At 36.1% G+C, this 14,636-nt stretch overlaps 1 protein-coding gene across 1 annotated transcript; it reads right to left on the bottom strand.

Moving 5' to 3' along the window:
• Positions 1-3,261: 3,261 nt before the first annotated feature.
• Positions 3,262-10,587, bottom strand: LOC131032055 (disease resistance protein RUN1). The gene is made up of 5 exons (XM_057962965.2): positions 9,424-10,587; positions 6,824-7,988; positions 6,265-6,543; positions 4,885-6,087; positions 3,262-4,369 (listed from the first exon to the last, which is right to left on the bottom strand). Exons 1-5 carry the CDS (start codon positions 9,912-9,914, stop codon positions 3,866-3,868), a joined length of 3,642 nt encoding a protein of 1,213 aa, XP_057818948.1. The 5' UTR covers positions 9,915-10,587; the 3' UTR covers positions 3,262-3,865.
• Positions 10,588-14,636: the final 4,049 nt, after the last annotated feature.

Here is a 14,636-nt window from a genome sequence, read left to right as displayed (position 1 = left end):
TCAGGAACTAATATTCACACAGAGAGATTTATACTTTATTTCCACAGAGAATAATGAATACAGTGAAGTTTATACTTTATTTCTAGACGTTTTCTGTTTCACGGAGAAACAAAACTGCTCTTAGAGGAGAATGAATTAATTAAGGAATTAAGATTTATGATCAAATCTACATTCAGAGAGAGAGAAATGGGTTTTTACTCACAGGAAAAATATTTAAATAACTTCATATGCAGATGATCGAACTTGTATTCACATAGAGGTGAGATTTTTCACAAGGAAGTAAGATTTAATGTAAGAAATATGATTTACATTCAAATTCCCATTCCAGGAGCGAGAGTAATGAATTTAAGAGAAGAATAATAAGGAACAAGATTCATACACAAGTGATTATCATTTAATCACACAAAGAAGAGTTTATTCTCAGAAAAGTAATTAAATAAGGGAAATATGTTTTTTGCACAAATCTAGAAAATCTTTTTTTTTAGAAAAGCAAAAGCAAGATCTAATATATTTTTTTTTCTAAAAAAAATTAAATAAATAATAAAGCTATCTTTTACATGCATAATATGAAAAGTACTTTTATCAATATTTATCCTTAAATAAAGAAAGATTTACAATCTAAATTTATTTTTTTATAAAGGAAGATCTAGAAGCTATATTTTCTTTGATAATACAAATTTCTCATATGTAAATGAGAGATGAGAAAAGAAGAGAACCTGGCTTATCGAAGCTCGATGTTGAATCCTCTCCAATCTTCTAGCTATCCTTCTTAGATCCTTCCTTGCAACTTGAAAGAAATCTTCAAGAACAACTTAACAATCCTACAACGAAATGTGACTACCAAGGAAGATCCTACTACTAACAACAAGGAAATTTGGGAGATTTTCTTCAAAACATAATCAACTCCCTCTTTTGAAAACTTGCATACAATATATAGGAAGAATCCCTTAATTCCACTATCTAGAGAAATTAATTAAGAATGAGATTCTTTTCCAATATTGGATCCATGCAAAATTGATTAATATCCTAGTGGGGGAGTTACGTGCAAGGTATTGAAGATTCCTCTAGAAGCTTCTAATTCCTCCAGAAACATGTGCCATAATTGGGGATGGGAAAAATAAAAATAAAAATAATTAATGTCTTCTGAATTATATTCTCCAAGTGCGTATGTGGATCCATTATTTATTCTTTTATAATATTCATTCAATTATTTTCAATAGCTCAACCAAAAATATAATAGAATTGTATCAAATCAAAAAGTGATAAAGGAGGGTTGTGACATCAATTCATTAATAAATATGATCAAATGCACATCCCTAATATTGAATAGACAATAGAATGCTCTTGCATCTCATACTTGGACATGATATATAAAATAAAATTATTTAAAATTTACATTTGAATGTTCTTACAATAATTTTAACGAGTGTATTTTAACCTAAATAATCTATATCTATATACCTACTTAAGTGACTAGAGGTGCTGGGTATGAAAACAAATCATATTCGAGTCTAGTTATGGTATTGACTAGTCGCAAACCAATGGTATCAACTGCTTGCAATGTGCATTTTATATCAAATAGAATATGAGAGTTGAATAAACTTCAGCTACAATATTGCTGAGGCACTAGAATAATCATCAATTACAGATCATTATTTATAACGCATCAAACATATATCACCAAACCATGTTCATGATTAGAAAAAATAACCAGATAAGGTTGATCCTTAATAAACTGGGACTAATTGACAATCATTACAGTATATTGAATGGAATAAGAATACTGTTGTTGATATCCCAGGCATGTAGGATATGAGGACTTTTTTCGCTGTTTATATGCAGTTTACATAGTCATTGCAAAAAGTTTGGCTTCCATTTGTATGAAATATATACATATGAAGTCCATTTGAATGGGCACTGTGAACTGTTTGAATTGACTTAATTGTAGTTGCCCATATAAGACTTATAACATCACATATATGTAATATAGGATCTAGATAACTCACCCTTTTTTATGGTTCAAAACTTTTACTGATACCATCCTATTTTTTGAGGCTACTTTAAAAAAGGGGACCATCCTATTAAGAATCAGCCATATTGACCAGAAGATTAACCTGACAAGATTTTGCAGCTCCAGTTTTATTCCTCATCTTCACAGTAAGCTTCCATTAACATTGGCAAACCCCTTCCCAACCTCTCCAGTATCAAATCTTCTCTTTTCCCATCTTCTTTTCATTCTTTCTTCATCATCTGCACCATCAAAACCATGGGGTGATTTATAACATGTCCACTCTACACCATTCTAAACCATGGGGTGATTTATATGCAACATGTCCTCCTACAGTTTTTGAGTCGTTAACAAGCCTGGTATTGAAAATCCCCTCGCCATCTCTCAGAGTGCTTAGTTCTACACCCACTGAACTAATGATCCCACTCTCGAAGCTCACTATAAAGCAGAATATAATCCGCGAACATTGCTTGGTACTTTCCAATGTAGCATATAGTAAATCATCACCATTGGTTTCTATCTTCTTTTCTAAGCACTCTGGAACCCCATTTACTGAAAAGCTGAGTAACTCAAGACAACAGGTTTCCTGTAATTCGAATACAAGATTATGGAGATTAGTATACAAAGAACTCTCAAATTTCGAAGATGTAAATAATAGGAGAATGTCAATCAGAAAAGAGATCGTGACTTTATACTTATGGATATGGACCTTCAACCAGAGACAACAATGGGGTCTACAACTTAGCTCCTGCTTTCCATATTCGATATCCAAGTTGGATTTTTAGATATGTCATGTTGGATTAATATCACATGTTCGACACGAGACATCTCAGGTTGTATTCGTGCTGCTTGTTCAATGAAACTAACTAATGATTTTAATGATGTTTTTCTTCTTTAGATATCATCCATTTCCCAATTTCACATCTAAATAAACTATCTTTATATTTATAACCATGCGTCTTAGGTCCTTTTTCCCTATAATTTAGAGGGTTATCATCGATGAAAAGATTTTCAGACGTGCTAACATTAGAATCTAGTGTCCTTGATCTTTTTCTCCCTATAATATTCTGAAACTAGCAACAACTCTATGTAATTACACTTCAAGTGGTTCTAGCATTTGATAGGCACAAGATTAAAAGGAAAAGATAAGTTGATTCCGTGAATGAATGAATGAATGAGCTGATTCCTTATTCAATGTTGAAGGGAGCTAGTCTCATAAATGGTTTCAGGCGTCCCTCGGTCAGGTTGATATATTTCATCCTTCTTTTTATAGTACTTTCCCCCATGCCCGCTATTGCTGTGGGGCATGTGACGATAAACTACTTGCATTGTGCATTTTATATCAAATAGCTACAACATTGCTGAGGAACTAGAATAATCAGATCAATTACGCATCATTATTTCTTGCTCATCAAATGGATCATATAAACCCATGTTCATAATCAGAAAAATGAGCCAGATAAGGTTCATCCTTAAAAGTACCGGAAATAATTGACAATCATTACAGTATATAATAGAATTAAGATTACTTTTGTTGATATACCAGACATGTAGGATCTAAGAACTTACGCTTTTTATACGCCGTTTCCATAGTTGTTGCAAACAGGTTTTCTTCCATTTGTATGAAATATACATCTGAAATCCATTCGAATGGGCAGCGTGGACTATTTGAATTGAATTAATTGCAATTGCCTACAGAGGACTTGTAACATCACATATATGTAATATAGGATCTAGATAACTTACCCATGTTTATGGTTCAAAACATTTTCGGATACCATCATATTTTTTGAGGCCACTTAGAGAAAGGGGACCATCCTGTTAACAGTAACCTGAGAAGATTTCGCAGCTCCAGTTTTATTCCTCATCTTCAAAGGCTAGATTGTCACGGTAAGTTTCCATTAACATTGCCAAATCCCTTCCCAAGTTCTCCAGCAATAAATCTTCTCTTCTCCCATCTTCTCCTTTAGAGAGGAATTGCATTCCACCACTTCTTATCATTCTTTCTTCATCTCTGTCTGCCTTTGCCCGGACCACATCTCCACTCTGCAAGATCATAACCATGGGGTGATTTTTATGCAAAATGTGCACAAAAATCTGATCTCCTTCTACATTTTTTGAATGGTTAACAAGCCTGGTATTGAAAATCTCCTTGTCATCTCTTAAAGTGCTTAGTTCTACACCCACTGAATTAATACCTCTCCTGAACCTCACCATAATGGACATTGCAATCCCTGAACATTGCTCGTCACTGTCCAATGTAGCATACAGTACATCATCACCGTTAATTTCCATCTTCTTTTCTAAACACTTTGGAACCCCATTTGCTGAAAAACTAAGCAACTCTAAACAACGTGTTTCCTGTAATTACAATAAAATATTAAGGTAATTAGTATACAAGGTACTCTCAAATTTTGAAAATGTAAATAATCTATCTTAGATGAATTCAATCCTAATGCAACTCATCACTTTGTGTTTATCGATACGGGTCCTTAACGAAAACACAAAAATGGGTTGTGCAGATGGCTCCTACTTTCCATGTTCGATATCCAAGTTGGATTCCTGGATACCTCTTGTTGGACATGTGAGAGCTCCCAAATTGTATTCAGCCCGCTTATCCCATAAAGCTGGTGGGCTCACTAGTTCAAACTAAGGACGCTATCGCTATAACCATATGTACTAGGTCCTTTTTTATCCCATACTTCTAGGCCTGTCATTGTCGATGAAAAGATTTCCGGGCCTGCTAACTAGATTTAGTGTCCTTGATCCTTTTTCTCCCTATAATATTCTGAAACTAGCAACCAATCTATGTAATTACACTATTTGTGGTTGGTAGTAATTGATAAGCCTTAAGCTAAAAGAAAAATGAGAGATACCTTGATTAAAAGGCGAGGTTTCAATATTGAGCTTCCTGAGCTGGTCAATCTGCAACCTGGAACATGCACTCTTCTCAAGGATTTCAGCCCTTGAATTCCATGAATTGGCTTTAAATTCTTACATTCCGAGATTGAGAGCTCTTGCAGTGACTGCAAGAACCCAAGGTCGGGCAATTCAACAAGTTCTCTACAGTTGTGTATCCTCAGCAGCTTCAGCCTCTTCATATGTGACATGTTAAAGATTTTCTCTAGTCCGAAACAGTCTTGAATACACACTTCAATGAGCTCCTTTGGAAGACGTGGAAGTTCCACGAACTGTGTACAGTGATGCAGGAAGAGTTTGGTTAGGCGCAAAAGACTGCCAAAAGTTGGTGGCAAAAAGGACTCTCTATATGACTTCAGATGCATATTTTCTAGTGATGACAACTCTCCAATAAGTTCTGGTAAAGGGCAACCACCTACTTTTAGATTCTTCAAGGAAGTCAATTCTGAAAAGCTATCTGGAAGAACATATAGACTGTAGGTTTCTTCCATTTCTAGAGTCTTTAGGCAAGACAGATTCCCGATGCTCTTTGGAAGCTTGTGTAGATTGTAGCATTCATTGAGCAACAACTCCTCTAAACAGATCAGATTTCCCAATGCCTTTGGCAGTCGAGACAAAAAAGTGCAGTGATTCAGGTTTAGATGTCGTAAATAATTAAGTTGACCTGTAGATATAGGCAACCTCCATATTGCTGCACAATTGCTTAGAACCAACCTTTCCATACGAACAAGGTGCCCTAGCCCTTCTTCTAAGCTGATTTCTTTGCAACCAGTCATATCCAACCCGGATAAACTTTCAAGTTCATAGATTGAATCAGGTAGAGTCTGTAAACGAGAACAACAATGTAAATCCAGATGCCGCAAGCGCTTCCATTCTCCGATTGGTTGAGGAAGGCTTCTTAGATTATGGCAACCATGAAGAGACAGCTTCTCCAAGCAGGACAACCATCTGACGGATTCGGGTAAATTCTTTAAGCTGCAGCAATTCGACAGATCAAGGCATTTAAGCTCTGTCAAAAATCCAATGGACTCTGGTAGTTCCTTCAACTCTTTACAACCACAGAGCTCCAGTTGCATAAGCGACGTGTGGCTGGCTAAATCTGGGAGGACCTGAAGACTTGTGCAGTAATTCAACTTAAGTACCTTGAGGTTTTTCGGACCCTGCAAACAGAAAAGGCATATCATTAGGAACTCAACAACCAGGCATTCCTGTCTATTTATTTATTTTATATCACTAAAGCTTTTGTAATTTTGTTAATCAACGGAAAAAAAGTAACGTATCATTTTGTGTCTTCAATCTCTTTTTACTTCCTAAAAATTTGGAAATCTGGAAATCACCTCTACATTGGATGATTTTAACCATAGTGCCTTAATGCTTTTGCTGAAGCTCAAATCAAGTACTACTACATGCTTCATATTCCATTCACATGGCAAGCATTTTAGAGGGCAGTTTTCCCATCTTAGCCACTTCAAATTTGGAGGCATTTTTCTGTAGTCTCCCTCTAAATGAGCTGCATTAAGCCAAAGCAAATGCAATTCACACATTCTTTGAAAACTATGAGTTTGGAGTTTTACATCTTGCTGAAGGTATGTAAGATATCTCACCCTTTCTGTTCCCTGATCAGATTACAGTCGATACAATTTTATTAGCATCAATATTAACTTTGAATTATGCTATGGTAAATAGAAACAGCTACTATCCTATGCAACCTGCCAATGAAATACAGTGGAAAGGCCAAATAAAAAGATAAACTACAAGAACATCTCAAATATCCTGTCTACAACAATGTTTGGTCCAACTCATAAGGAAACCGACTCCCATCACTTCCCATATTTAGTTCAAGAACTAGAAAAATATTGTGGGGAAGAATAAAGTAAATAGAACTCAAAACCTCACCTTTTCTTCCGTTAAAACTAGTTGAACCTCTTCTGGCTTAAACAATCTGCTACGATTCCCTGGTTCTGCTGATTCATCTGCTACAATAGCTCTTCCCGTATCTCTCAGCTCACTATGCATTCCAAGTCTATCATTGTCGTCTAATTTAATGAGTGATTTCAGCTTCATTTCTGTTAGGCCTACATTGGGATGCAAATGACTAGCTTCCCAAAAGCTAATAACACTTTCCCATCTTCTTCCTGTGAATAAACAAGCCATGTCTAGAAACATCTCTTTTTGTTCAGATTTTAGGCCATCATAACAAAGTCTAGGAATGGCGTACTTGCCATTGTAACTTGAACATTCTAGCGTTTGAATGGTTTGATTCCAATCACTTAAATCTCTATTACGCAAATGAGCACCCAGAACTTCAAGTGAAAATGGCAGCCTATTGCAAATATCCACAGCTTTGCTTGACAATTCTTTATAATCATCTTCAGGTTCATCTCTCATGAAAGCATGCCAGCTAAACAATTGAAGAGCATGTTCTTGAGCCAGTCCCTGCAATTCATAAACAAAACTTCCCTTTTCATTCTTTAGTATGTTGGGATCAAGTGTTGTTACAAGCACTCTGCTACCTGGTCCAAACCAGTCCCCTCGTAGAGCCTCCAACTGCTTCCAGTCATCAACATATTCCAGAATAACAAGGGCCTTTATGGACCTCAAATGGGTTTTCATCAACATCTTTCCATGAACCTCATCATTAACTTTATCCTTGAACTTGACAAGGTCTTTTAATAACTGGCGCTGCATCTTAGCTACACCATTTGTATTTTGGGCTTTATGACGCACATCATATACAAAGCAGGTAGCATCAAATTTGAGATAAATGTGACTGTGAATGGCCTTTGCGAGTGACGTTTTTCCGACACCCCCATCTCCATAAATGGCAACAGTGAGTACATTCTCATCAGAATCTGTATTGAGCATATTTATAACTTTACTCACGTGTTCTGCCATATTGATGAAGATTGACTTTGAAATTCTGAGTGGTTCATTTCTCGGTGTTGTATCTGAGTGTTCTCCTTCTAGGCTCTGGGGCTGAGTTTCCTCAACTGAGGTCGACTTTTGTTTTAATATCTCTAAAACATCCTGGACTACTTGCTTGACTTTTTCTGCCTCAGATCTGAAAGACAAACGATTTTGCTGGATAAGATATTGTCCGGCTTTGTGTAATATTTACAACAAATAGATCTCTTAGACTAGTACTAGTTAACTATGCACTTTATAATGCAAAATCATCTGAGAATTTCTACGATTTCTGATGCAAAATCATATAACTATGCACTTTAGGAGAAACTCGACAAATTCTCTCAAAGTTTGACCGTTATTATTGCTAAATCCGTTCTTACAATACTAAAGAACAATGAAGAAAGAGTTTTCAGCAACGAGCAGAAGGAAGAAAAGTGTGTAAATTATTCGGATATTATAATACTTGTTAATACGCATGGGATTTTAGACAAAGAATTATAGAGCTACTCATGTATGAGAAAGATTTATGTTTATAGTGATGACAAGGAATAAAGCACTTATTACAACATAGACAGACAAATCTACTACTGCCAATCTTTCTATAACATTTAACATCAGCAGATCGTAGTATACTATGTTGAAAATTTTACGGCATAAACAGTACCAATGGAAAAAAAATTCTTCCCTCTTATATTATCTATTACACCAATATATAATTTTCATAATCGCTCTCGGAAGGAACCATCCATGATAATACTTCGCTAAAATAAATAGCATTAATATTTTGAACTACACTTGTATTCTTACTGTAATCAATCTATGGCTCGCAGAGTAGCATGATCAAAGTATCTTAAAGTTAATTCTTGACTCGTTTCTTTCTAATTTTACAACTAACAAGCAATTTGCTCTCAGAGAAAGTTAAGAGGTGAAACTTTGGTATTTTACGGTTCAAGAGTGCAACGATTCGACCTGTAACCTAAGGTTTAATCTATGGTCCTTGGCCATTGCTAGCTCACACAAATGATGGGTATCCTCTGCATAAGAATTTATCTGCTGCTGAGGGTAAGCAAACGAAATTGTCTTGGTAGTTGACCTCATCAGCACAAATTCATGCGTCCTAGCATTCAACCTCACCAGCTCAGATAAAATATTGCTAAACTTTCCTGCAATTCCTCAGAGTAGCATGAACATAATTTCTTTCAGTATTTCTTTCATTTCGATTCTTTTGATGATGGATCATGGGCATAATTGAAAATGTTGATTAAAAATATCTAGCACAATTAAATTAAGAAACAACATTATTTCTTGATATTATGAATCTTGATATTATGAATTGTGAAAATCCCCACTAATCACTAACAATTTAAAAAAATATATAGTTTAAACAAGAGTGCAGTTTCTGGATTTAATTGTGTATAAGATTTTTGCATCAACGTTTCAGATCACACGCTGTGATCCATCATTATTTGACTCTCTTCATCTTGATGATGGATTATGGAGTGTGATCCGTTGATGCAAAAATCTTGTACACAATTAAATCTAGAAATTGCGGAAATCTCCTAGAACTGAAAAACATTTTGCTTTCATACCCAGATGTGTCATCTATACACCAGCCAGAGGAAGAGGGAATTTCATGGAGAGCAATTGCCCACTCGCTAATTCTTTCCGGTGTGTATCTTTGTTTCTTCCCCTCAAAAGCCTCGGCATAGGCACCTCTCCAAGGATTTCTTACCTCTGTTGGCTTCACATAATAGAATAAGGGTATAATTATACCATTTGCTTTGCACATGTGAGCTACTTCGTCCAGGCACCAATGGGACGCCGCAAAATTCTTGGAGAAAATAGGAATGAGAATCTCACTGTTGTCGATTGCCTTACGAATAGTTGAACTAATCATATCCCCCCTTTTAATGTCATGGCTATCCAGGAATGCATCAACCCCTGCATCTTTAAAGGCAGCTAGAAGGTAACCTAGAAATGTTCTTCTTACGTCCTCCCCTCTAAAACTTAAGAAAACATCGTAACTTCTTGATGTAGAAGACAGAGACCTGTGTGAGGGTTTGTATCTTGTCACTGACATAATCTATCAGTAATCTCTGAGCTACAGACTATTGGACTTGTACTGTTTCTCCTGCCATTAATGAAATCTCTGAGTTAGAGACTATTGGGTATTTACTCTTGAGAACTAGGGAGTTTCTTCCTGCTATTAGGTGTCATCTCTGAGGTCTTACCATATGCAATTCTAGGGTCAAACCTCCTATATGCAATTTCTTAAATGGAGACTATTGGGATTGTACTCTTGGCAATCTTATCAGGCATATATTTGATAATTGGTCCTTTGGGATGGTCCCTAATAATCAAACCCCACTATTTTTTATTGGGCATTGAATAAGCCGAACATGACAAGCACAGAGAAATCACGAAGAAAGGGATCACAGATCAGTTTATCATAGCAAAGCTTTTGCCATGCCACCCAAACATAGGTATCGTCAACACTCAAGACTCCAAGAGTGTTGAAAGTAGTTATGAATGAATTTATGATCCCAAAGTGGAATTTGGAAGATTCATAGAAACCCAATGTCAACTAATGAATTGTGCAGGCTGCTACTCCACCAAATCCTCAATTTACAACATTTACTCGGAATATTCCCCCTTCAACTGAAGTCCTTGTAAACTTTTTCTGATCGCAAATCTTCATGGTATCTTTAGATGATGCGATTGCGTAGTATACTATTGAAATTTCCAATTTAGAACAAGCATCGTTCTTGCTGAAACTCCGGAGAAGTCCCCAACGAAGGCAGAGGTATCCTGTTAATTTACTTCGGAAGAAACGGTCAAATAAGTATTTTATTTTGTTGAATGTGTCATGTTTGTTGGGGTTTAAATACCCTTTTTAGTTTTTCCAGTTAAGCTTCTTTGGCACCAACGACAGCACATCAAAAACCCGTTAACACCAATAAAATCAAAATCTTCATTAAATGTACAGATGTAGAAAGGTATGACAAAGATGTGGCCTGTCCCTATCGATCGAGGGCAAGCCTTCTTCACGATGACATAAGATTATTTAGGTCCAAGAGAATTTAGTTTTCTTGGCCACCAAGCAAAAATTGTTTAGGGAAGGGTATGGGAAGGTTATGGAGATAACATTTAGGTCCAAGAGAATTTAGTTTTCTTGGCCACCAAGCAAAAATTGTTTAGGGAAGGGTATGGGAAGGTTATGGAGATAACATCAATGGTAGTCATGTTTTTGTCAATCTTATTTTTCAATTTTTTTTAACAAATTAGTTATTACATAATTTAATTTTCATCAATAAATAATTATTTTTACATCAATACATGTTAAGTCATGAATTTGTAATTGACATAAAAACAACAAAATTATCTTGTTTTTGTCTAGTGAACTACTATTGGGGTCATAAAGGTCATGTTTCGAGCGACACTTTGAAATGACCATCTTTTGACCCTTTGACACATAATTGAATCCATAGAATGCATCATCGATGCCCACAAGCCAAAACAATATCTTTAAGTAGTTAAGTCGCATACAAAGAGAACCAAAAAAAATTGTCAAAATCAGATGAATCGTTTAGGAGCTTAAGATGCACGGAGTCAACTATGTCAACTATTGATTCTCTTCCCCTATTCGTTTTAGGTAATTTGAGCATTTCAGATTTCTAAATGATACATCAAATTTTAAATATATATTTTTCTTTGTATGCAATTTAATAGTTTATAGCTATTGTTTCTGTTGGCATATTGGCATAATTGATAATGTGTTGGCATATTGACATAACTATTGATGTTATTGATGAACTGGTATAAGGATTGTTGGAGATGATATAGTTGAGATGTTGTTTGATGACTTGATGATCTGTTTTGTGTTGTCATTGATGGGAAACTATGATTATGTTGTTCAATCATATTATCCAAGTCGTCTATGATTGACTGGAAAGCTATGGAATGAATTTGACAGTTATCTGGCAAATAGGACTTTAAAGTTGGTAAATGTAAAACTATGTTATGCTTAAGTAATTGGACCTAGAGATTTATGAGGAATTTGGTGTTGTGGTTTGGAATATGTGTTTGTAACATTATAATGAGGATATGGTCGGAACCGCGTCATGTTTTGGTTACCAAAAGTCATGTTTGAGATTGACTAATGTATTTTCTGTAGGGTTTAAGAACCGGTATTCAAATCTTATAACCTATAATGATTTTGAGTTCGGCGGTGTATTACATTATGTTTGTAAGTTGGTGATGACGTGGTTGAATCCGTGTGAAGTGTTGAATTTTTATTTTGGCACGATTAAAGATGGAATCTCTTGGGAAACAATGAAGAACATAGACGAATGTTTTAAGGGCATGATTGCTTATTAGATCGAAGTGCGATGATGATTTATGATCATTCAATGACTATAATTGATTTGTAATTTGTTGTAATGATCCATATGATGATCTGTAATGATTTGTAAAGATCTGTGATGATCTATGATGTAAATCTTAGTATGTGGATAGGGTTTTGTAATCGACTAAGTTGTAAAGTCTATTTAGGGTAAGCCTGTGATGATTTACTATGTCGGTGATCAAAAATAGAGTGTGTGGTCAAACTAGTGTGTGTGTCTGCAAAAGAGAAGCAGATTGGGGATAAGAAGGATTTGTACAAGCAAGCAGAGAGTGTTATTTTCAAATCATACATATGTTGTTCCCTAACAGTTGCAGCAGACTCAAAATCCCTTAACCGGGTAGGTCCTAGCAGGCCTGATTGTATAAATCCCTTCACCAGGTGACTCATTAGCTTGGGTTCTAAATCCTTTCACAAGGTTACTCCTAACAGAGTAAATCTGCTAACAGGGCTGAGATAAATCCCTTACCCGGGTGGACTCCTAACAGGGTCTTCTCCTAACCAGGCTAGGCTCCTTAACAGGGCGCATTTCAAAAGAGTGCAAAAATCTTGAAGGTACCAATTCCCACCGCGGCTTTTCCCATTTGGGTTTCCATGTGAAAATCCTGGTGTTCATGTGTTGATTAATTTCTTATGTGTTGAAGTTAATATCTTTCTATTACATGCATATTGATGAACACTTAAAACAACAATTTGATGAATCTGATTAGCAATATAATTTCAGTTATTACCAGTACTATTTATGTGTTGTTTTGAAAGAATTCTTTAGTGGCTGTTAAATTTTTTAAGTTTACTTTAATTACTAATTCACCACCCCCCCCCCTTCCCCCCCTCTCAGTAACTATCGGATTCTCACAAATAACAATTGGTATCAGATCACTCGTCCTCTGTGTGTAGAAGCTTAATCGCTTGAGGAAAAGATCTAGAGGAAAATGATGAAGAAAGAGGGTCCGAAGTTTACCAAGGACAACTACACAAAATGGAAAGACAGAATGAAGATTTATATCAAAGGTATGGGTTCTCTGTTTTGGCAACATGTTACTACTAAATATGTACCTCCTACCTATCCTTTGACTCTTCATCAGCAAGTAAAGAACAACAAGCGAACAATCAAGCATTGGAAGCAATTGTAAGTGCACTGTCTGATACTGAATACATTGATGTACATGGATTAGAAACTTCATTTGAAGTTTGGGAGAAATTAGAACTAATCTATGGTGGTGACAAAAAAAGTCCAAAAAGCTAAGGAAGAGAGTCTTAGAGGTAAATTTGATGACATGAGAATGGTAGTGTTGAACACAAGATGTCACTGTGAGGGGGGTTGAATCAATGATTTCCAATCTTAGCCCTTTTCTAACCTATGTGTGTAAACCGGTTAACAGATCTAACATAAAGCAGTCATACCAGTTAGAAGGGAGAATGACAAAAATACAACCACACATAAAAGGGATGCCACATAACACCATATGTACAAGGAAAACCCAAGATGGGAAAAACCTCGATGAGAAATTTTGTTGGAGACTACTGCTCCAATCCAGTCTCACAATGAAACATTTGGTTACAACATTTAGGGCACCAACCCAAGGAGCAACAACCCTTGCACCGATCTCCAACTCAGTGATCTACAATGAATATATTCAATTACAAAAGTAATAATTCGGTTACAAGTGAGTCTTGTAACCACTACATACTCTTCACCCTATTGGCTTCACTTCTCCTCTACCTTACCGATTGACTCCTCCTCTTCCTTTTATCGTTTTGTCTATATTATGTTCTCTGTTGGTTTTTTGTCCTCTCCTTCCTTCTTCTCACCTCCTCTCTCTGCTCACCTTCCCCTGTTGCTACTCACTTGCCGACTTAGGCTCTACAGGTTGTTCATCTAACAAACTCTGCACTTGACTACCGGTTACTCAGCTTATTGGTTCCACCCTACTTTGTTATGTGCCTATGGGATCTTCTCTGCAACACACTCACAACCACCTCACTCTATGATATCCTTTGGTTGGCTTGAACACCATTGATTCACCTCTACACTTATCCTCCTTTTTTGTTTGTCGGTTTCTTTAACCTTACCGGTTAAGCCTCTGCTAAACCCTTTTGTCGGTTATGTCTCTCCTACATACAGTCACTATAGTCTTCTACTATTTTTTACTCTGACTGATCTACACGCTCATGCCCTCCTTCTCTATCTTCGACATCATCCATCTCTTCCTTCGACATGCATATTTATAACAGAATTTTCTTGCCAAAACATGAGTTTGAACTTAGCGCCTTAGGGTTATCTCACCGACCAATTTGGCATACCAGATCCAAACAAATACTATCGGATCATGTCTCTGATATGGTTACCTACATATCACGGCCATTATCGTGCCTTCCAATACACACCTTCTATTTTTA

Source organism: Cryptomeria japonica, chromosome 4 (assembly GCF_030272615.1).
Source record: "Cryptomeria japonica chromosome 4, Sugi_1.0, whole genome shotgun sequence".
NCBI classification, from domain to species: domain Eukaryota; kingdom Viridiplantae; phylum Streptophyta; class Pinopsida; order Cupressales; family Cupressaceae; genus Cryptomeria; species Cryptomeria japonica.
The sequence above is the reverse complement of the archived record's forward strand: the minus strand, read 5'-3'. Positions and strand labels throughout refer to the sequence as shown.